General features: G+C 37.0%; 1 protein-coding gene across 1 annotated transcript in view; it reads left to right on the top strand.

The window, feature by feature from the left end:
- LOC126263224 (piezo-type mechanosensitive ion channel component) overlaps positions 1 to 25,735 on the top strand; it is a 686,714-nt gene that overhangs the window by 364,284 nt on the left and 296,695 nt on the right. Inside the window, exons 22-27 of the mRNA XM_049960308.1 lie at positions 1,906 to 2,107; positions 12,685 to 12,780; positions 12,885 to 13,050; positions 13,950 to 14,311; positions 14,449 to 14,602; positions 20,319 to 20,479. Of these exons, the coding sequence (XP_049816265.1) occupies positions 1,906 to 2,107; positions 12,685 to 12,780; positions 12,885 to 13,050; positions 13,950 to 14,311; positions 14,449 to 14,602; positions 20,319 to 20,479 (1,141 nt within the window). The remainder of the gene's footprint in view (positions 1 to 1,905; positions 2,108 to 12,684; positions 12,781 to 12,884; positions 13,051 to 13,949; positions 14,312 to 14,448; positions 14,603 to 20,318; positions 20,480 to 25,735) is intronic.

Consider the following 25,735-nt stretch of genomic DNA (forward strand, 5'->3'; position numbering starts at 1 on the left):
TTTTTACAGGTGAACCGCTCTTTCTAAAAGTCTCCTAATAAACCAAAGTTGATCATTCGCCTTCCCCCTCACAGTTTCCACATGCTCATTCCACCTCATATCACTTTGCAACATTACTCCCAGATATTTAAATAACTTGACTGTGTCAAGCAGGACACTAATAATATTGTATCCGAACATTACATGTTTGATCTTCCTAATAATTCACTTTAACTTACATTTTTCCCACATTTAGGGCTAGCTGCCATTCATCACACCAACAGGAAATTTTGTATAAGTCATCTTGTATCTTTTTACAGTCACTCAACTTCAACACCCTGCCATGCACCATAGCATCATCAGCGAACAACCGCAGATCACTTCCCATCCTGTCAGTCAAATCATTTATGTATATAGAGACCAACAGCAGTCCTATCACATTTCCCCGGGGCACTCATAACCATACCCTTGTCACTGATGAACACTCACTGTTGAGGACAACATACTGAGTTCTATTATTTAAGAAGTCTTTGAGCCACTTCTATATCTCTGAACTTATTCCATATGCTAGTATCATCGTTAACAGCCTGCAGTGGGGCACCGTATCAAATGCTTTCTGGAAATCTAGAAATATGGAATCTGCCTGTTGCCCTTCATCCATAGTTCTTAGTAAGTCATGTGAGAAAACAGCAACTTGAGTTTCACCCTAACGATACTTTTGCTGATTCATGCAAATAAGCTTCTCAGTCTGAAGAAAGTTTATTATATTCAAACTGAGAATATGTTCAAGGATTATGCAGCAAATAGAAGTTATGGATATTGGTCTGTAATTTTGTGAGTCCGTTCTTTTACCTTTTTTTATACTGGAGTCACCTGCACTTTTTTCTGGTCACTTGGGACTTTGCACTGGTTGAGAGATTCGTGATAAATGCAAGCTAGGTAAGGGGCTAATGCTGTAGAGTACCCTTTGTAAAATGGAACTGGGATTCCATGCAGACCTGGTGATTTATTTGCTTTAAAATCCAGAAAATAGTCTTCATCAATATTGCAATCAACAGATATATCTAACAGAGGATCACTACAGTTGCATATTACATTCACATTATCCTGGATTATTCCTAACTGCTCCTTATGTAGCTCAGATGACACATGTGAGAATGTATCTTCCTGTTTTTCCAGGTTAACTACCATATTTCTCCTACTGCTTTCGTTAAGAGCTGAAATACATGGAAACAAGTTCTAAGTAATAGGAAATTTTGATTGTGAAACAGCTACTTATGATAATATTCTTTCCTGTATTCGCTACTGAACATTTTCAAGAACTTAACTGTTTCACCATTTTTGTCCTGTGTTAAAGATTTATTTGCATGTTCTAATATTCTTAATGACCTAGTAGACATCTTCAAAAGTGTTCTGTTCTTATGTTACTATTATCCTATTTTATTTATGTGATTGAACAACCACAGACCACTGTATTATACATTGTTAGTACTGAGAATTAATCTGTTTTCGTAAGCTAACCAACTGTTCACAACTTCAAATAGTACTCACAGAGGTAACAATAAATCATAGATATTCTGTAATGGTAGCACACATTGTACCAAAGACATTAAGTCATCACCTGCATCATTTTCCCTGACCAGGTCAAGGAATATAACAAGACTTTTACTACATTGGACTGCAGCACTAATAGTATAAATTGACTTATACTGTTTTCCAAGATAGATATCAACATGTTTACTTGTACTATTAGGACTAAATGACGTATAGAATATTGTATCCAGTTCTGACTTAAACTACTTCTGCCAAAAGACTGAAATCCCCTCCAGGACTCCAACTTCTTTTGACCATATTCTGACTTATACTTTTTTTCCTGGCAGCCTAGAATTAATGGTCTGCCATTTTGATGGCGGCGGCTTGTTTCAGGCTTGTCTCATGGCTACTGTGGGGCTGATTGGAACACGTCTGGATTTTTATGCAGTTTTATATTCCTTCTGGCTGTGCCTCTTGTTTGCAATGAGAAGAGAAACTGCAGCCAGAATCTGGATATTCTATCAAATTTTTATAGCTGTACTCTTACCTGTTCAGTATGTGCTAGCAGTTGGTTTGCCACCTGGACTGTGCCTCTGTAAGTGCACTTATAAATTAATGTTAACTAAAAGTTGACCTATAAATAAAGAAAATTGAGATAAGTTAGTGATAAGTTTCCTATTTTATTATAGTTGTAATTTGTTTCTATTTTAATATGTATTACCTGTGAGGAACAACTTCTTGAGCTCCCTATATCTTTAAGACAGTGAAAGCTGACAATTTTCAGTTAATACTTTTTAAAAAAATTCTTTTTGTGTTTTTTGTCACAATATATTACTGTAGTACAAAAATACATTCAGTCTTCTACTTGTCTCTATTTCGTAGGTTGCGTCATGTTAATTTCTTTCTTAATAAATAAACAGTATTTTCTTTGAACAATGATGTTCACCAGGGATCAATAGCACAACCCACACTGGAAGAAGTTAAAGTTAGTATCAAGACTCTTACAAACAATAGAGCTCTGGGAGAAAACAATATTACAGCAGAAATGGTAAAACATGGAGGAGAAAAACTAGTAAGTGTTTTGCATGAGATTACAGTGGAAATATGGCAGAAAGAAAATATGCCAAAACAGTGGATTACAACAGTGGAGCACTGCAATTCTTCTATAATTCCCGCAGTCAGGTTTGTCATGTTTCTTATGTATGGGCCAAGAAACATGACAGTCCTGACTGTGGGAATAATAGAAGAATTGCAGTGCTCTGTGTAGTATGTGAAATATTGGGAAAAATCATGGCTGGGTGGTTAAGAAAAAAAGTAGAAGTATCTAGGAGACTACCAGTGTGGTTTCAGAACTAATAGATCCATTACAGATCAGATTTTCACTATCCGACAGATCCCTGAAAAATGTTATGAGTATAGCATCGATGTTCACCACCTATTCATTGATTTCAAACAATCTTATGATAGTATCAGAAGGGATCAAATTTGGAAGGCAATGCAAGAGGCAGGAATCCATAACAAACTGATAAGATTGGTTCAAATGACTTTGAGGAGAACAATATGCAAAGTAAAGATCGAGGGCACTTTATCAAAGGCATTTGAAGTTAACCAAGGGCTGCGGCAGGGTGATGTGCTCTCCACTATTCTATTTAATGTCACCTTCGAGAGAGTAATGCGAAAGACACAAAGCAACAACCCTGTGGGAACACTATTTAATAGAATGACTCAGGAGCTTGCATATGCAGATGATATTGATTTGTTATCCAGGAGGAAACAGGATCTGGAAGAAAAGCTTGAAAAAATAGGAAGATATGGTGCAGAGATGGGGCTGACCATTAATCAGTCAAAGACCAAGTATGTGTTAACATCTAGGAAAAGATATAGGGAAGGAGAAAGAAGCATTACTTTGAACGGAAAAGAATATGAATGCTGTGAGAGCTTTAAATATCTTGGGTCTCTGGTAACTAAGAATAATGATATGAGAGAAGAAATACATGCAAGGATTGCAGCTGGTAACAGGAGCTACTTTGCACTGGTTAAAGTTTTTAAAGCAAGAAGCTTTAGTAGGAATCTGAAACTGTCTGTGTATCATACAGTAGTTAGAGCTGTGGTGATGTATGGGTTGGAGACCTGGACTATGACACAAAATGATGAGGAGTTGTTGCTGAGATGGGAAAGGAAGATACTTTGGAAAATCTACAGTCCAGTGAATGGTAGGGGTTTTTCGAGAATCATAAATAATGAGATAAGAGAGTTTTACAACAAACCGGATATCGTGACAGAAATAAAGAGTAAGAGACTACGTTGGTTGGGACACATAGAAAGAATGGTGGAGAACAGCACAGTCAAGAAAGTTTTCAAAGGAAAACCCGGTGGATGTCGTATAAGGGGCAGACCAAGGACCAGATGGCTAGACAATGTGGAGGACTTCAGAAGGATGGGAGCTAGAAGTTGGAGAGCCAAGGCAGCCAGCAGAAAAGAGTGGGCAGAGATTGTCCAGGAGGCCAAGGCCCTACGAGGGATGTAGCGCCAAGGAGTAGTAGTAGTAATAGTAATGATTAATGCCAGCTCATCAAAATTTAAAGAATTACTTCTTCTTTATTACCATTCCCAACTACAAAATCAGTTAATTTTGTAATTTATTGAATCTGATAGAAAATTTATTGAATCTGATAGAAAATTCATTGTGTCTGATAGAAAATTCAAATGATATGTGCCACATCTAGATGATTATGAATATGCCATTATGTTAACTCTTTCCAGACTCAGGTTTACAAGATTAATGTCATTCACTTACATTGAACGCTTCTTATAATTCTACTTTTGACTGTGTTGGAGAGCCTGTCACATGCCAGGCCATTGTCCTGAACTATGGTGTGACATTTCAAACACCATACTACTGGTACTTTTTCTCAGTTGTATGCCATTGATAAACTACACGTGTGATTTGTAGTAGTCATTGAACTCTCGACTAGATGAAATTTTCTTAAATCTTGATTTGACACCAATATCTACTACGGTAGTATTCTAAGAACTGGGAGCTACAATTAGAATTTATTATACATTTTCTATACATCAAACAAGAGATTAGTCATTAATATGAGTCCTTATTTTAGGCTAATATCCAGTTCAGGCTCTCACATTCAACCAACTAAACAAAATGATGTTACAAAAAGATTCATTATATATTGACATTATTGCAATATATTATGTTAGAACCGCTGCTATTCCTTGGAGCTGTGTACAGCACAGCAGTCTCTTTGCTGCACTTGCACTAACATCATGTACAGTGATACAGGTCTTGTTGCCACATGAAGCAATAATGACTACCTGAGGCACATAAGTAGAATAACCACAACAGAATATGTCCCATAACAAGCTTTCATACATAACAAAGATAGTTCTAACCCTCCTCTCATCTTTACCAAAATGTACAGTTTGATACACTTCTTCATTTATACATCAAGCTAATACAGATTTTTCCTATTAATCAAAAGGTTTCCTTTTTTGTAATTATTACCAATAAAATAGAGGAATATCTCATATCCTCTCATGTGCTGTGCCATATAAACGAAGAAGCATCAGGCTATGTAACCACATTTATTAAATAATAAATTAATGTGAAAACAACTTCAGCTACTTAAATTACAACTGTTGGATTGTTGTCCAGTATTTCTGTTTCCTTTGTGACTTTTCAGTACACTAGTATGGATTACACTTTATTTCTCCTATTTTATCCAAATCAAGTAAGTCTGTATGTTTTACAAACAAAAATATATCTCTGTATAAGTCCATTTATTATCAACACATGTTGCTAAAGGGACCAGATAGGTAATTAAGAAAACACACAAAACAGGTAGCTCATTTGCCCCCATGAAATGTAACAATGCCATGTAATATTTGATAATACTCTGATTGAATTCATCTTTGAGAGATTTGTAATAGTTGTTAAGTGTTTTGTGCAAATCACAAAATATCTGCATTTAAGACTAGTACAGTGAATCAAAATATATTCTTCCAACCTTATTATGGTACTGACTCATACCCATTGTAGTTGCCAACTAAAAGTTACTCACTAGGGTCAGAAACCTTCTAGGGCTCACTACCTTCGGCTTGATTTTCAAAAAGAAACTGAAGAAAAGAAAACTAAGACTACAGTACTAAGATCATACACTCGATCATTCAAAGGGTTCAGAGATTGTTGCTCCTTTCTGTGACGTGGGAATGAGTTTTACTTAACACCTAAGTATTGAACATTTGAGTCTTTTAGCTGTCCTTTGTACTTTAGTTATCATTGTTGCTACAACTTCTCGGGCCTTGTGTCATCTTATTGGAGCATCCTGTATGCCCACATGGTACTGCTGGTCGACATCAAACATCTTGCTGCATCAGTAACCTTCCCATCATCCACGCACTGCTTTATGCAGAGTGCATCCATCTTCAGGCCAAACAGATGCAAGTGGAAGGCGTGAGCTCTGGGCTGTAGAGTGGATGAGGAAGAACAGTCGATTGAAGTTTTACGAGCTCTTCTTGGGTGCACAGACTTTTGTGAGGCCTGAGATTGCCCTCCCTCTTTTTTAAAAAATAGTCAGAAGTCTTCTGACTGGTCTGGTGCAGCTTGCCACAAATTCATCTCCTGCACTACCTTCTAGCCACTCTGACGAAGAAAGAAAATCCTTCAATGAATGCCTACAAGGAATGCTTGAAAAAGGGAGAGATTGTTTTTATAAAATTGTGATTGATGGAATAATGCTCAAATTGGAAATTGAGGCCCCATTTCAGGGCCTTGACCACAAAATCTGTTAGGGAAAAATGTTAAAACTTGTCTCGGAAATCAGGGAATTTCACATGGGGAAACTTGTGGGGAAAAATGGAACAGAAGAGCATTGAAGCATTAGAAATGAATGTGGAAAACCAGGTGGACTGATACGATAAGGAATGAAGAGCTACTCTGCAGAATCGTTGAAGGAAGGGACATATGGAAAACACTGACAAGACAAAGAGACAAGAGAATAGGACATGCATTAAAGCATTAGGAAAGCTGTAGGGGAAGACAAACATTTGAATACATCCAACAAATAACTGAGGAGATAGGGTGCAAGTGCTCTCTGGAATCAGGGACATTTTGATTAGTAGGCAAATACACTACCCCTAGACCGTAGGTGTTTACACATAGGGTATGCAGCAGTAAAATATAAAGATTGTCTAATTACAGTCAGTGGCTGTTCAAAAAGTATCTAACCTTAATTTTTATTGTTGAAACCTTCAATTTTCAATCTGATGGATTTGATAAATGTTTAGGGGTGAAGCAGTGGGTACCATACAGATAAAGGAGATATACAAAAGCTTCAGAGATGGCTGTTCATCAGTGAAGAGTGAAGCACATACAGGTAGACCCTCAATATCTACAAATGAGTTTGTTATTGATCAACTAAGGACTCTGGTAATGCAAGATAGTCAAATCAATCATAAAACTTGCAGGCAAGGTCAAAATAAGTATTGGGCCCATTCATTCCATTTTTACAGAACAGTTAGACCTCAGGAAGACGTCGACAAAATTTATGCCAAAGTTGTTAACAGCTGGATACTATGAACAGTAATCCCAACTTTGTTAACACAGTGATCACTGGTGAAGAGTCCTGAGTTTATGTTTATGACCTAGAGACAAAGTTTTAGTCATCACAGTAGAAGCATCCATTATCACTGAGACACAAAAAAGTGAGGCAAGTCTGCAGCAATGTGAAAGTCATGCTGACCCTCTGTTTCGACTCCAATGGTGGGGTCCATCACAAGTATGCCCCAAAAGGTACTAATATCAACAAGAGGTTCTGGTTGCCTTTGTAAAGCAGTGAGACATAAGTGACCAGACTTACGGTTCCTGGACAGTTAGCATCCCCCCACCCCACCCCACCCCCCACCCCACCCCCCACCCACCCACCCAACACAACAAGGCAGTGGACTGTCGGCCACCTTCTTCCCCTTAAATAGCACCGAGTGACTTCTGAACTAAACTCTAAAGAACCAGATCTCAAAACATGGAAGACATTATGCATAATTAGACAAAGCAGCTGTGCCTCATACCAAAAGAGGCTTTCCATTGATGCTTACAGCATTGGAAGCAGCATTGAGAGAGGTATGTAGAAGTTAGGGAACTACTGCATCTGACTAAAGATTGATTTTATAAATAGAACTTGGGTACATACTGAACAGCCCTTATACATGTAACAGAGGATCTTATAGCCTAATCCTGACATGATTAATAAATTCACAATAAGTAAGTAAATTTATCCTCTAACAGCCTATATTGTGTAACACTTCAGGCAAAAGCATCCAGTTCATCTACAACCTACAGTGAAGGTTAGTACAAAAATTTCCAGTATAGTAAAGTATTTATCTTCTCCATATTTCTTGATTTCTTCTTTCATACTCTTTCTCAGAGCCTTGCACATTTCTGTATATGATATCTTTGTCTCTACTCTAATTTTTCTTCTCTTGTCAATCAAACTTATTTTATTTGTCTGCTCTATTTGGTTGGTTTTGAGATTTACTCGAGCCACCCACTTCTTCAACCATTGTGACTAGTACCTTTGTACTTTTAATTTTCTCTCAATTTTTCCTTGAAATTCCTCTTTCCTTTCTTCAAGATTTCTGATACATAAAATTTTTCTTTCCCATTTAATTTGTTTTGGTCTTCCATGTTTCATCATGTTTTGTATTCACTTCAAACCTTCCTCGGGTTAATCAATGATCACTGTGTGTAGTGAACCTGTTTGGCACCATTTTGGGGCCTTGATGTTCCAGTTTGGGCATTAAAGTCACCAATCAAAATTTTATAAAAACAGCCTCTCCTTTTTTCATGTGTTTCTTGTAGGCATTCATAGAAGAGTGACTAGAAGTAGGTGCATATGCTTGAATTATTTGTATTTTATATTTTTTCTGGCATTTTTATTACCAAACGTGCAGCTTTACATGATGTCCCTTGTAATACTGCTGTCTTGTTTACAATAGTTTTATTTATTAAAATTCTGACTCTATTTAGTTTTCCGTGTGGTTCAAAACAGTAATAGAAGAGATTTTCTGAATTGAACCAAGGCAGTTTTCACTTTTACTATGTACCTCATTTAAGACAAAAATGTTCTGGTTGATTTTCTCTAATTCCTTTTCTCCACTATGTGATCAAAAGTGTGTGGACACCTGGCTGAAAATGACTTACAATGGCACCCTCTATCGGTAATACTGGAATTCAGTATAATGTTGGCCAACCCTTAGCCTTGATGAATGCTTCCACTCTCGCAGGCATACATTCAATCAGATGCTGGAAGGTTTCTTGGGGAATGGCAGTCCATTCTTCATGGAGTGCTGCACTGAGGAGAGGTATCGATGTCAGTTGGTGAGGCCTGGCACGAAGTCAACGTTCAAAAACATCCCAAAGGTGTTTATGGGATTCAGGTCAGGCCGCTGTGCAGGCCAGTCCATTGCAGGGATGTTATTGTCTTGTAACCACTCCGCCACTGGCCGTGCACTATGAACAGGTGCTCGATCATGTTGAAGGTGCAATATCCATCCCCGAATTGCTCTTCAACAGTGGGAAGCAAGAAGGTGCTTAAAACATCAATGTAGGCCTGTGCTGTGATAGTGCCATGCAAAACAACAAGGGGTGCAAGCCCTCTCCATAAAAAGCATGACCACACCATAACACCATCGCCTCAGAGTTTTACTGTTGGCACTACACACGCTGGCAAATGACATTCCCCGGGCATTTGCCATACCCACACCCTGCCATTGGATCGCCACATTGTGTACCGTGATTCATCACTCCATACAACGTTTTTCAATTGTTCAATCTTTCAATGTTTATGCTCCTTACACCGAGCAAGGTGTCATTTGGCATTTTCTGGTATCATGTGTGGCTTATGAGCAGCCGCTCGACCATGAAATCCAAGTTTTCTCACCTCCCTGCTAACTATTGTAGTACTTGCAGTGAATCCTTATGCAGTTTGGAATTCCTGTGTGATGGTCTGGATGGATGTCTGCCTATTACAGATTATGATCCTCTTCAACTGTCGGTGGTCTCTGTCAGTCATCAGACGAGGACAGCCTGTACACTTTTGTGCTGTATGTGCCCCTTCACTTTTCCACTTCACTATCACTTCAGAAATAGTGGACCTAGGGATGTTTAGGGGTGTGGAAATCTCGTGTACAGATGTATGTCACAATTGATACTCAATCACCTGACCATGTTCGAAGTCCATGAGTTCCATGCTCTCTCATGATGTCTAACAACTACTGAGGTCACTGATATGTAGTACCTGGCAGCGCAATGCCCCTAATATGAAAAACGTATATGTTTTTGGAGGTGTCTGGATGCTTTTGAGCACATAGTGTATTTGTGTCAACCTCCATCTTCCACCAGCAACTGACAATTGTAGGTATAAATTTGAAAGCATTGCTTCCCTTATTTCATAGACATGGAATTCTGTGACATTAAAGCAGCTCCCAAGTGGAGATGCAAATGTGTTGCTGATTTAACTCGAGAAATTTTACCTTAATATCATAGATAATGATTCAAAGCTGAGGAGCATAATCACCATCCTTGCTTTAGAATGGATTGATGATCTAATTTTCCAAGCCACCCCTAATACGAAGTACAGACTTTATTGACTGGTCGCTCCACTGGAGTACAGATGCTGCCCATGTTAATAGCATTGGTCTACCCTGGACATTTCACTTCCTAATTTCCACCAATATCTGGGAGGCTTTCCCTGATCTGCGACCTGGCTAGGTGCCTTAAAGGGGAATAGGAGTCCTGCATTGCTTAAATTAAGTATAGTGGACATAAATGCTAGTATTTTTTGGTTCATCTGAGCCTTTTCCTGATGGGACTCAATAATATGTTGTTCTATCTTACTGGCCTACAGGTCTACGTTCTTATTAATTGTATCCAATTTGAAAATCAAGTCAGTAGTTGTCCTATTGCACATTGGCCTTAGTTGTAATCAATTTGGCATTTGTATCAGCAAGAACTTTTTCAATCTTAAGACTGAATATAAAAGTCAGCACTGGTTTGTTCTATCTCTACTTTCAGATCAGTTCTTAACTGTCTCACTTTAGGATTTAGTTCAGAAATAGTCCATAAAACTTCCTTCATATTTCTTGTCAATACTGACATGCAGTTCAAATAATAATAATATGTGTATAGTACTTCCCCTGTTAGAAATTTATTGACAGTTCCCTAGAAAATCACTACTTGAATTAAATTTCATTGTCTAACACCAGCAAAGTTTCACACAATACATGGAAAAAAGGATATAAAAATATTTTGGTGTATATACAGCTCACCTCAGTATTCTGAACATTATGCCTTATCATGATATGTACTGCTTTACATGCCCGTCACTATCAGTAAATCCATGAAGTAATTGCAGAGTTGTCTCTTGAGCTGGAAATTGCTGCTTCATCTCTGATTGTGTAACACAGTCACTTTCTGCAACAGCAGTACATCAGTTTTATACAATCCCATCATCATTTAAAAATCTTTTTTGTTAGATACTATACTGTGACCTTTAATAGCGAGTCATCAGCAACAAATTTCTTTGTGGCAACTGTCTCTAGAACTTAGGTTGCACAGTTTCTTTCCTTTATTTGTTATTATTCAGTTTCTGGGAGTAACACAACAGTTTTACAATAATTCTTCATGGGGAAAAAAGGTTTTTCTGCTTAAGTACTTTTTTCCAGTACTTTCCATTATTAGATTTGTGCAGTATTTTTCACTTCTTCTTTGTCTGTGTTGGCGCGCACGGTTGTGGGGGTGTGGGTGTGCATTATCGCTCACTTTTTGTGAAATTTCAGTTGAGTTAACATGTTGTGTGTTCCTTTCAAGAAACACACATTAACACCATTTTGGTTCAGCATACTGAATCAGATTGAATAACAAAGCTCACTCCAATATTTCTTGTAAACTGACTTCTATTGTTAGTAAATCTATTTTGGAACTATACACATCTCTAATGCAAGCCAGCAATCCATGGAATGTTCATTTCCATGACAGAGTAGGTCTTCTTCTTCTCGCAAAGTCACTGCGATCATCGTTCTGTGTTGAGGATGCACATTGTCCCTAGATATAGCTGCTCAACCTATTCACAATAAAAACAGTTTCCCCTACCAATATCTGTATCTTTAAATTCAATATCTTATTTTATAAATTTTGGTTGTGACTGTTCTTCATTGGTAAGAAGCCATAAGGATACGCAACATTCAATTGGAGTGGTGTGTATCACCACAGGGACTTTAGGTGTAACACTCTTGAAACTTTCTTGGAAGCATTAAATCACTTGAATATTTAATACAAAAGGCTTATGAGGACAAAGTGGTTCTCTTTTTGGCGAGCTTTTGTAAGGTCGACAATAATTATGATTCTTAGATGTTAGAGAACAAGCTAAGAATATTTCAGCGATCTTTGGGATATCTTCTGGCTTTTGGTAATAGCAAACTGGGAATTATCTCCCCCCCCTCCTCCTCCTCTCTCTCTCTCTCTCTCTCTCTCTCTCTCTCTCTCTCTCTCTGTCTCTCTGTCTCTCTCTTTTATATCATAATATCAAGAGAGAAGCAAAGTCCAATTACAGCCTGTGGGCACAAATCCAAAAATATCACAGTTGAATAATACTGAAAAATAGTAACGGATAATAATAAAAAGAATCAGAAAAATAGAAGTATATAAAAACTGTCCAAATAAAAAAGCAATGAAGATCAGAAAAGGTAAAAAGGGTAGAGTGGGGTGAGGGTTAAAACAGCTATGTGGGTGGATTGTAGTGAGCCTAGGTAATGCAGCATCATATCACATTTAAACTTAACACAAACTTAAGTGAAAAAACTATGGGAGGCTTTGCTTTCTAGAAAGTATTTGTGTATTACCAGTTTACTATGTTCACTGTGGCTATCAGCGTATATCATGATATGTAAAATGAGCACATGAGCACCTCAAAATGGCCTTGCAGTTCAAATTGCAATCTCATTGATTGAAAATAAAGCTAAAAAAGGCAAAATCATTGCCAATCAAAATATATTAGACAACAGTGGCAACAACACAAAAAAGATAATTGCTGTTCTATTTGTTTAGCCTTAATTTTTATATTAGTAAAATGATAGCAATTACATTTTTTAAATTTCTTTAAGCATATCCGTGGTACAATTCTGTGTTGCTGAGAAGATTACAGGATTGGATGTTCCTCCCGGATCCACTCCACAGCCCTCCAGCATACAAACTTGTCTGTAAGTTTTATTCACATCATGTGCGTTTTTGCTTTCTTGTAGTCTTAAAATATGATTTAGAAGGAGGCAATCTGTTCTACAGATATATTTTTTTTTTAACGCAGGTGATTTTGTATTATTGATGTTGGTATGTCGCCAGAGTGTTGTTTTCCACATTGAAAGGCAAAACACTGATGTGGAATTCCCTGGTGGTACCAACAAAGATATAACCACAGAAGTTGAAGATCCAAATTTTGTAAATCCAGTGCCTGATCACATTTCATATGTACGGTAAGTATGACTGTTTTTTCTGTGGGTGTTACTGTACAGTAGCGGAAAGTGGCATTGAACAGTTTCAGTTTATACATTTGCTGAACTTAATAACTGAAAACAATTAATTTTGAAAATAATTGGTAACAAGAGTTGCTGAATCTTAATTACATTTGCAATGAGAGAGAAATATTTAGAAAAAGAATCTTCAGATTGATGAAATTTTGTGTGGTTAGTTTCAAAATTCCAGGCTGTTATCCTATTAATTTCATTGAACATCAACATATGAAGTGTTTGAGATTCATGCCACAGAAAAGATGGAAACATGTATTGGCTATTCTGGTCTCTAGCTGAGATTCATGTTGTAGGGTACTGATTGCTTACATAATTACTTATTTTATATTTAGCTGAACTTCTCACATTTGCTGTTAAAATGGCCTACAAATAATTACAATGGCAATGATTACAATGTAAGGAAAAGGATGGATTGTAAAGATGACACAATGCAGACAGCTACAGTGAAATGACTGTTACATACTGAGCATTCTGATTGCAGCAGCTGGAGGTAGCAGTGATGTGTGCATGAGGTGTGCCTGTGTGCGTTCCCACGCAGGTGTGTGTGTGTGTGTGTGTGTGTGTGTGTGTGTGTGTGTGTGTGTGCGCCCCCATACCTGCAGTTGCGCAGGTGTGCATGCATGCATGCATGCATGCATGTGTGCATGCGTGCACATGTACTTTTCTGGATAAGCCTTTAACTGATAGCTCAGATGTGTAGCAGTCACTGTCATCTTTATGGTGAGTAACACTTTATCCTTTTCATAATATTATTGATATTCCAACCTGGACTTTCCATTATTTGAAATATTATTGTGTGTGTGTGTTTGTTCAGATTGTGAAATGAGTTTTTCATTTCTACACAGGTCCTGGTTGGATATACTGAAACGAGGAGTCTTGCGTGGATTCCTGTGGACATCCTTAGCTGTTGTTTTCCTCACTGGCACAAATAGGGTTAATGTCTTCTCTCTTGGTTACTTGTGTGGTTCGTTCATTTTCTTGTGGCAGGGAGAAGATTTTTACTTAAGGCCAATCAAGATGGTGGTGAGATGGTGGAATACTTTGCTTGGCTATAATGTGGCTGTGATAGTCATTAAAGCTATTCTTCAGATACCTGGATGCATTTTTACTGAATATTTTCAAACTAATGCTTGCTGGGCTGTGCAGCTGTTCAGTATAGGTTGTATAAAAAGATTTGGCAACTCTCTCGAGAGCAGTGGCCTGACTGGTAAGTCAGTTTCTTTCTCTTTTATGAGTTGTAAAATGAAGTCAGTTTTAGTAGAGGTTATGGTTCTTGCTATAAGCTGTAATGGGGATAAAAGTAACATTAACAATGAGAAACAAAGCTGTCTTATTTATTTTCAGATGCTCCAGAATGTAATGTGCCAAAAGAAGACGTTGGCATTGCGTGGGATGGTGTTTGCTTTGGATTTCTTATCTTGATGAGACGGATATTTTGTAGCTATTACTTTGTTCATCTTGTCAATGAAACAAAGGCAATGACAGTCCTTGCTTCCAGGTTAGTAAATTAGAGAAGTATTTAAAGTGGAATCTGATCTAAATGCTTCCTCTGTAAATGATACATAGATACAAAGATGTTGATAAAGAACATGCCTTGTTTAACTTGTGTTTTAATATCTCCTTGTTCAATCACTGCAAGTTCATTTAAAATGTATTTTAGGTGTTGTAAATGAAATGCCCTTTTCAATAATGCTATACTGAAATTTACAACTGCTGCTTCAGCTGCATCTTATAGGAATAGATGCTTATTTCCAACACTAGATTTCAGCACTTTGCTTGTAAAGAACCTCCAGATGGTTTACTTTTGGACTACCCTGTGTGAAAAAGTTTTTTGTTGAGTTGCTTAACTGTTAAGTACTTCATATTACCTAATGTACCATACTACAGGGAAATGTAAGAGCTGAAGGATATTATGTTTTTAGTTCACAGCTACAAAAATCTATTAAGCTGACATTGTGACAGATTATTTTGTTGATTTCAAAGTAATTTGAGAGAGTTGTCTTATAATTTAATAACAAATTTATGTATTTTGGGTGAAAGCTTCATTCTGGTTCCTGCAAAAACATTTTTTACTTCTTCCGAAAACTGTATTGCTAATGGTATTATTATTACTATTGTTGTTGTTGTTGTTGTTGTTGTTGTTATTTTGCAGTAGTAAATGTATACAAAAAATATAATCACTTCTTTGCACATTTCTCAAGATTAAGGGACCATCACTGTGTAGATGTTGGGCTGTTTATCCAGAAAGCAATCACAGTGGTTTGATCAGGTTTCACACAAATTCTAATGAGAAACAATAAATTCCATGAAGTGCAATTTCCATAATTTATACTTTCACAACATTTGATCACTTTATTTTTAACATGTTCATGATTACAACAACAATGCTTCTGATAGTACAATCATGACTAAAATGTTTTTCAATGAACTAAAAACCAACCACATATCTGCTCCTCTTAGGTGTTACATGGTCATCCCAGCGGTATTCCTTACCACAGCAGGGCCTCTTTTCTGTTTCTCTTCAGCACTCAATAGTCGTATGTAACATACAAATATTTATGAACATTTACAGTATTGTATGTATAAATTTTAAATGCTTGTTTTGTAGCACTCGTGCACTTGAAACTCGTTTGATCTTCAGATATATAACCAACTTTCAATGAAAATTCTCACGGACTACTGGAAATTCAGCTTTGGAAATTGTGTGTATCATACTTGTAGGGACAGTTGTTGTTACTGCATCTGCCCCTGATAGCTGAGTGGCCAGCAAGACAGAATGTCAATCCTAAGGGCCCGGGTTCAATTCCCAGCTTGGTCAGAGATTTTCTCCACTCAGGGACTGGGTGTTGTGTTGTCATCATCATCATTATTTCATCCCCATCGATGCGCAAGTCACCGAAGTGGCATCAAATCGAAAGACTTGCACCCGGTGAACGGTCTACCCAACGGGAGGCCCTAGTTACTCGACATTCCATTCTGTTGTTACTGTGTCATCATAGTATAAGTGGTAGAAGGGGCTGTAGCTGTGTTCTTCAGCAATATCCCCAGTGGATTGTTGCAGACAACTGTTGATATTGGTATCTGCAGACTGTGACTGGTGTGTCTTGATTTCTGTGGCTTGTCACAGTTAGAATCCAATTTGAAATCACTAAAGCAAGTCGAAATTAAGAAATGGGAGGTACAGTGAGAATGCATTAGGTGGGAGAAAGAGTATTCAGTAACACAATTCTTGAAATAGGGAAAGAAAGATAAATATTGGAATGAATTACTTTTAGGGTAGCAGGTAAAAATATTGTTCAGTTTTATATTTTGTAATGTTTGATAGTTTTGTGTGATTTTTGGATATCACAGGCTTTTACAAGGGCCTGAAAACAATTTGTGTGAACTTCCAGAAAGTGACGTAGACTTGTACTGTTCCTAGTTCTCTGTCAACACTCTTTAAGAATAATGCAGAGAAATCAGAAACCATGTTAATAAATAAAAGTCTTCTGTTGTTTAAATGATCAGTATATTAAGACAAAAGTTCACACACCCAAGTATTAGTTTCGAAAATCATTAAAGCTTGCCGTATCACACACAGTTCAGAGACAATTTCTACTCTTTATTCCTAATTATGTAAAGTTAATGGCTTGCCTTAAAAGTGGAAACTAATCTCAGATATTACGACTTGGTTTTCCATACTATAGCTGGCAGCACATGAAACAGATAATTGAAAACAAAGTAAAAGTTTCCCAGTTAAATTATTAATCCAAGAAAATTCGTTTTACATAATATCACAAAATATACACAATATACCATTTGATCAGGGTGCGGCAGGGGCAGGGGGGGGGGGGGGGGGGTAAGGGGCGGGGGGAGGAAGGGAGGAATCTTGTCAGTCATCATTACTGCCACTGCTAATGGACATGGCCAAAATCAGTGTGGACAGTGAAGGAAACAGTTGCTCTAAATTTGCTCCCAGCATGGCCAGCAGCAATCATCCAGTACCCTATTTCACTACAAAATTGCTTATATTATTGTTAGTTGAAGCATGCAATGATCCCAATTTAAGTCTAGGTAAATCTATACTTTGTTTATTTTGTATAAAATTCCAAGCATGCTAATTTTTTTTCGAGAATTTTTCAAATGGAACCAAGGGTAGATAGTGGCCTCTGAACTTCCTCTTTCAAAGTTCTGTACTTGTATTGGATTATATTCCCATAGTGGAAGTTGGTACAGTTTCAGTATTTCTTGTGTAAATTACAGTACTATCATTTTAGCTTAGTTTTGTATCTTATGTACTAAGTTAATATAACCTTTTTTTATTTAGTTTTTGGCACAAAACTTGGTTTTTAATTAATAATTCAAAAAGTAAAGGAGATAGCTTCACGAAAAATTCTGCCATATGTTTTTGTGATAAACTGCACTTAATTCCAAAGGTAGGAAACTCAATTAAGCACTTTTGAGATTTTGGGGAAAAAAGTAGAAGAGGTGACTTCATGAAAACTTCTACAACATGTTTTTATAACCAACTGAAATTGTAAAAGGTGGATTTTTGAAGAAACTAATGATTGGATCGTGCCAATATGTGAAAAGTTATTTAAACATTTAATTTCACACATGATTATTGTGCAGTTCTGTTCATGGCGCACATTAGGCACTGTAGTGATATTGGCCGAATGATGGAGAAAAATCAATAGCTCACTTACTGTACTAGACATACCTATAAATGTTTGCTTACTTCCTCACAGACTGTCAAGCAAAGGAATGGCTGCCAAGAAAATTTAAAAAAAGCCACAGCATAAATAAACAAAAAACAACAACAAAAAATGAGAAAATATATTGAAACATTATTGCTCAAAAGACAAGTGGTGCAAAATTGACAACAATAACTTGACTGAAGCAATAAATGACCTTATGAGTTTGTTGGTGTACGGTGAATCCAACAACAGCAACAGCGACAAAATAAAAAATGATGATTTGATGAATTTATTATGTGTGCAGTTAAGATAACTGTAAAGCAAGATGTGAGCCAGACACACAGAACATTCACTGTATGATTGTTTTAATCCTGGGTCTTGTTAATGAAATTTCCTAGTAACACATGAAAAAAAATGAGGAAAGGCAACTGACCATGTTATTTGATTGATGCAGGGTATCTGTACACACATGCTTGTCACCATGCAGATACCACAACACTAAATGTTTTTATGGCTTACAATGTGAAAGTCATTCCTGGTGAAAAAATAGTAGACTTCAATCTTTCCACAGTTAAGTTCATAGTATAAATGAAAATATCCAAGAGCTAATTAAATGTGACATTTATATACTTGTGTCTGTAGGCAATGATGATTGTCCTTGCATGTTTATTGCTAGCCATGATGGTGGATCATTTCTGAGAATACTTCAGGAAGATTGCATGTACATTTTATGATCATGTCATAGCATTAGGTGGAGATTTCAACTTATGAGCTGTAAACTGGGAGACTCAAGTTATTAATGTAGGTAGTACTATCCAGTCACTCAGTGAAAATACTGGCACTAAAATGCAGGAAGACAGAGAGAAGGCCAAAATACTAAATTCTGTTTTTTGAAATTCTTTCACTGTGGAAAATTGTGCTGTAATTAATCCTTCCAGTTCTCAAAATAAAACCAAGGGATAGAGAATCAATTGAGATTGCTCAACAGAGGAAAGGTGATGTGACATGATGAAATACTTACAAAATGTTTCATAGGGTGTGTGGAGTAATGTACTCCTCTTCTAGTAGTAGTCTGTCATACTGCTCAAAGTGTTTCGGAAATTGTACAAATCATTCCTGTTTTGAAGAAGAATTGTCATACAGGTGCTCACAACATAGGCCTATTTCACAGATGTCAATCTGCCTATTCATGTACTCAGCCAGTTAACTGGCAGTCATTCCTATATAAAACACTGTGCAGTGGTTGTGGGTTAATTTATTAACAATATGCATGTTTCTCTGTATTTTGTAATATAGCAATTACTAGCAGTGGGACTAGAGGAGGTGGTAGTGAATGGTTGCACAGGGTACACATTAGTAGGGACAATTTCAGAATTAGGAACATTGTTGTAGGTATAAAGGCTTGAGAATGTCATATGGTGTGACTAGGTTGTTACAGAAGTTAGGGGAGTGATGGAAGGTGACAGTGTGGGGAGTATATCATGGTGAGATGATCTCATTTCAGGGCTCAACTTGAGAAAGTCACAGACATTGCTGAGTAACGCATACACACATTCAAAAATTGACTGGTACTGTATGACGAAGGGGTTATATCTGAGTTTTTGGACCAAGCAATATGGGTCAGCGGTTAGCACACTGGACTCACATTTGGGAGGTCAATGCTTCAAACCTGCATCCAGCCATCCTTTCGTTTTTTAGTTTTTCTGTGATTTCCTTTAATCTGATCAGGCAAATGCTGGCATGGTTCCTTTGAAAAAGCATGGCCAATTTCATTCCACATCTTTCCCTAATCTGATGGGACCGACGACCTAACTGTTTGCTCCCCTCCCCCAAACCAACCAACCAACTTGACTTTTTAGAGGTGGTAGCTGTATTAGTCAGAAATTGAGAGGAGGGAACTGCCTGGGAGATTTATTAGTAAATGATATCTGTGAGGTAGTTCGAGGAAACGAAAGTCTGGGAAAGATTTTTGGTAGAGATGTTGGGGGATTTGGTGGTGGAGTGATGTATTTGCCAAGGATATCTACACAGTAGGGAATGGACTGTTTAATCTGGAAGGGATGCCAGCTGTCAAAATGGAGGCATTGTTACACGGAATGTAATTTATCTGACAGTTTTTGTAGATGCATCTTGTGATCATCAACAGCTGCCTTCTTAATGCTTACTTATTATCTGGAATATGTTTCATTACCACAGCCACAATTTTCTTTACTGATGAATATACACTGTGTGGCAATGTTGCTATAATTTTTCTCACAGATATGAACTACATTCATTGCTCTTGATCAACTGTCACATGAGCCATCTTTGCTCATTGTATTATGCTGCTTTTGTTGATGTGGTAAATTCCCTACATCACATCACCTGTTGTGTCATATTGGTGTTACCCTGCTGCCAGCTCCTGACTTACTAACTTCAAATGTAATGTAGCAAAATGTTGTGTATTGTTTTACAGTCCACTCTTGAAATTATTTGTGTATGTGAATTTTGAGGAAAGTAAATTGATGTGCTCTAGAATTACAACTGTTTAATGCACAGAGGAGCAGAATTAATAGAAGAACTCAGACAGAAAAGGATCAGTGAACAACAAGAACAGGAACATCAGATACTTGAGAAAATAAAACGGAAGATGGAGAGAATCAAAGCAACTCAGCAAAAAGTTCAAGGAGCACTAAAGGAACCAACAAACCATTTTGCAGGTGAGTGTTTTCCTTTTTAGAATAAATAAAGAAAAGAAAGAGATAATTGATTTTGTGTTACACCAAGTATCTGCTGTTGTTTGAGGCACTCATTTTAATGACAGTGTAGACAATATAACTGTTGGTTGTATGTTTAAAAACTGTTCAGTCTGTTGTGTTTAAGAAATTATTTATTTTAAAATATCAACTTATTTATAGGTAGTAAAGACTGTCTCTTTCTCCTGGTTAGTCAGAAGCTTGAAATTTGACATTTTGTTTGCTCATCTATTTTCTTTTTAATTGACTGGAAAATATTTCATTACATTGTCTCTCATGAGAGATACAGTGGCAAGTGCTTCACTGACTTCTGATTGACAAATTGGGATTGAAATGTTTTGTTTCTATAATATGTCAGTTCATTGTAAATGCACCAACTATTAGATTTTGACTGATAATTGTGAAAATGGTGTATTACATTTTTGATGACTTTGCCAGGCTGTATATATGTGAACTATTCCAACAGCATGGTACGAAATGGATGGGTAAATGAACTATTGTAATGAGGATAGCGGTATTAAAAATTTAAACTAAGACTTAAACAACCAGTATGGTGCCTAGTGTGCTGCTGCTGCTGCTGCTGCTGCTGCTACTACTACTACTACTACTACTACTACTACTACTAAATAATTCGCAAATTTGTATGTATTCGAGTGCAATAGCTCCTCGGAATCAGTTGTTTGGATGATATATTATGACATCATATTTCTCTCTATACTTTGATCAAAATCATGTCAAATCTGTTCTCCATTTCTTTTATACAATATTCTTTAGTAACATGTTGAGAGCAGATGTTTTGGAATTCAAAATACTTTGAATGAACGAACAGATTCCACATAATGGTAACATTTTGTCTATATCCCACATTTTACCTTCAAGGCAGGCTTTTTTTGACACATTCAGTGGTGCATACTGCTGTGCTAATGCTCACACCATTATTGTGCGCACAGGTCCTCCAGTCCTACCATGGCTGAATGTGATATATTCTTGAGCTGAAAGCCAAAGCAATAAAACTTTTGACAAACCTGCTTCTCGGTTTAGCGTTAGCTTTTTGTTTGTGAGTATCGAGGTTTTTACCCTTGCTTTGATGTTGGTTTTCATTAAATGCTACATGCAAATGTATTGTGACAAAAAATTGTCTATAGCCAACCTAAATCTGATAACTAGAATTCCAAGGTGCAATATAAATAATGGAAGGAATAAAGGTAACACCTTATCATATTATTGATGGATATAAGGTGGTCTACAGACACTTAAACAAAACTGAAAATATTCCTAAGCTTTCAGGTAATGTCCTCATTCAAAGCTAACTAATACAGATATCTCTCTCTCTCTCTCTCTCTCTCTCTCTCTCTCTACCAGCCAACTACATTTTACCATTGAAGCACAGGTACAATGTATTTGTTGAGGACATTCTAGCCATGTAACTGTGTCGTCTTGTATTAGTTAGTGGTGAACTTGTCTGAAAGCTTAGCATTGTTTTCTGATTTGTTTGTGTGCCTAACAACTGCTCCACATTTCAGCTGTAGACCAAGTTGATAGTTTATTCATTTCATTGTTCGAATATAATAGAATTTATTATAACAAGTTAGTGGTTTTCCTGTTAAGACATACTGAAGTTTTTTAATACTGTAATTCATGTGACAAGCCATATCTCCAAGTAAGTATGATCTTAAATCAGCATTCCTCTTTGTGAAGAAATTTTTCCATATTTTGGTACTGAACACTGTTCTGTTTAATATATCAAGGTGAACCAAACAAATACAAACATAGTCCCATTCTTGACATGTAATAGACTGTTCATGTAAACAAATGTGTGGTACATCTTTCACAGCTCAGCCATTACTACTAGGCAACTGAATCATTTTGTGGTGGTTTCTAGTTCTGTAGCTGCATGTTTGGTGGAGTTGGTGGTTTCTAGTTCTATAGCTGCATATTTAGTAATTATGGAGATTCTTGTGCCTAATTCAGAATCGGCAATGATTCAGATCACTTATAGGTGCAAGCGGGGTGTCAGATTTCTATTTTACTGGATAAAAAGGGAGGAAAAAAAAAAAGATAATGAGTTCATTTCAGCTGTATAAAGTGAAGTTGTATTTACTGCACAACTGTTATGTCCAGTGTGACACGCCAATAACATGTGGTCTGAAGTTTCCAATTTAGCTTCTCAAACTTCCTTTGTAATTTACATTAGAGACAATTATGGATTATTTCATACCCTGTGAAAATTACTATTGGGATGCAACAATATGTATCCCTCAATCAAAGTGAGTGAGTGACAGGCATGGAGGTGACTTTGTTGATGATTTGATTGCTGCAACAGTGAAAGTTGTGTGTTTTTATTGTGGATATTTTGACATGATCCCTGTTACTATGCACAGTTTGGTGGTAATAACCGTATCATTACTGTGTACTATTACAACTAGTTCCGTAAGTTCTGTCACATAAATAAATAAACACTGTGTACAGAGACAGTAGCAAACAACTGAAATGAGAACTGCAACTGTTATGTTACTGGCTGCAAGTGTCATCTGCAACTGACAGTAGTAACTGATTCTTGAGAGACTATAACATATGACTACAGTGAAAAAGCTCATTCTCTGGCTAATTGCTGTTACGGTAATGTCATGCAAACAGACAGCTGTCAATCGATTTGTTATTCTGATTCAGCTGTAGGAGAGAGCATCAGGAAATGTTATACTGCAGCATCAAATAGCTGCATATTAAATTCTGCACTTAAAATGAGCTGAAGTCGAAGGCTGTTTCAGACAAGCCTTGTCATAGCAGCTGCCTAATAGTTGTACTCCATGCTGGTCATCACTCTCTCATTGGTGTGATTATAAGTATCCAATCAGATATTGGTGCACCATTTCATGTTAAGAAAATGGACCTTGGAGTCCTCAAAGTCAGTGTAAATATATATACATCGCATAATGTTTTAGCTATCAATCTAAGTTTGGTTCACCTTGAAATGTGAATTATAGTTAAGAAAGAGGGGGTATTTGAAAATAAAATGGTGTTAAAATAAAATGATATTTAAAAAGGAAGAGTTATTGTGTGTTGAGCATTAACATGACATTCATTTCTGACACAGCCGCCCCACTGGCTCGTTCCTCGAGAATGAGCTCTCCAGAGTCTCCACAGGGTTTCCACACACCTGTGGATGATGAACTGCCACCTCTCACACCTCGTGCAGGCTCCCTTCTGCAGGCACCAACCCCCAGTTCTGCAATAATGACTGTTTCACTCGATGGTTATCTTGAGCCCCAGCGTATGTCATTTGGGTCTCCCCCGACATCGGAACTACTTCCCCGTGCACCTTCCCTTGATGATAGTTTCCCAGTGTTTTCTCCTCCACCATATGGGACAGTTGTAAGGCGTCGTTCGAGCCGAAGGCAGTCAAGCATTGGCCCTCCGTGGATGCCCAACCTGACAACTCCACGGCAGTCTGTGTGCCTGTCATCGCCGCAGTCCCATCACGCATGTAATGTGAACCATTAATTACCTGATACCATTTTGGTGTAAATATCACAAATGCTTGCTTTCATCGTAGTTGTCTATTCTTGCTACATGAGGTAGCGGCAAGTACTGATTTTTTATCTCCTCTCAAGAAATACCACAGTGAACCATGCACAATATATATAGTTAGAATTTAGTTTATTCTGCAGCACTAAATGACTGCTTTTGTGAGCATGAAACATGTACATAGCATTGTAGCTGTATTAATCTCTTCCTTCTACACAGATTAATCATCATCATGTTTTGTATTGAGTGTTCTCTTTTTTACCACATTGGAATGAATGTCCATAGCCACAGAGATACCATTACTTTGTCATCATATGGGTTTAACAGTACATGAAGACTAACACAGCATAAGACAGAACATGACAGCAAATTTATCAGTAGAAGAAATAAAGTGAAAATAAAACAAGAGATCAAGATAATATCATATCAGTGATTAGTCTAAGTGAATATGATCAGATATCAGTGAATGCCAGTCATATGTTTGGGCAAATTACTGTAAATTACTATTTAACTTTCATTAAGTGCTATTCCTAAGCTAAGATTTTCTTAGTTATTGTACTTTACCAAGTGGTGACGTTTCTGTTGTTTAGCTTTGGGGAGCATGTGGTATGTTAGGATTGGCAGTGAGCTCAATTTTCTGTTACCCAGATGGAAGATAAATGTTGCACCTCTGCACAAAGTTCTTCCTCCTTTAGTGCTCCACAGTGCAATAGTAGTTCATTGATAGAAAAGAGATGGATTCTGTTTGTGATTCAAAGAAGAAAAGGATCATTTCTTCTCCCTGTGATTCATCCAAACTAGGCTACTATTGTTCATAAGTCATGAATGACAACCATCAATATTGAATACTGTTGTGTGAGAGTTGAGTTCTGAACTCTTCAGTTCCACCTGATAAGGACTAAACAATTGTTTGTAATTTGAGATTTTCATCAATAAAATCCAACACCGCATCAAATATAGATTGTTTGAGTGGGTCAGCTAGGGAAGGAGTTTGGAGAGACAACTGCAGATGCTCAGCTCTGAAACATTTGACTATATGTAAACCTTGCCCTTGGGGGGGGGATCCGATATTGAGGATGAAGCTTATAGTGTCAACTACAAACCACTGGAAAAACATTAATGTGCTGAAAGTAAATTGGGCAATGGAAGTTTGTTTTGATATTTGTACCATGATAATATTTTCAAAAATGTTGTATGCTGATTAACATTTGGTTTGAGTGACATGACATTGATGAAAAGTGCATCAATTATGTTTAATTAATTAGTTGTGACACTTATATTAGCACATGGCAACAATCTTGAACAACAAACTGACAATGATTTTACAGTGGATGGTGCAGGTACTATGTTGGTCCAAATTCCAAGCTACTGATACTCCTGAAAATGAAATTAAGTCCAGTCTCTTCTGCTCTGACTGTGATATAGTGTTAACTTATAACAGAAGCTTCAAGAAGTGGAGAGCACTTATTAAAACCAATATGACAATTAATAGCATATAATTTTATAGCAAACTAAATATGCAAAAGAGAAATACGAATAATGCAGCGTAATGAGTGTCTACAGCCTTATTAATTAAATGAGTCCAATAGGGTGTAAATTGTGAACCATCAATAGTGTGGAGATAATCAGCTATTCAAAATTTCACATTCTAGAATTTCATTCCATTATCCTTCTGATATTTGTTCTTGTAACTTC

This window comes from Schistocerca nitens, chromosome 6 (assembly GCF_023898315.1).
Source record: "Schistocerca nitens isolate TAMUIC-IGC-003100 chromosome 6, iqSchNite1.1, whole genome shotgun sequence".
Lineage (NCBI taxonomy): Eukaryota > Metazoa > Arthropoda > Insecta > Orthoptera > Acrididae > Schistocerca > Schistocerca nitens.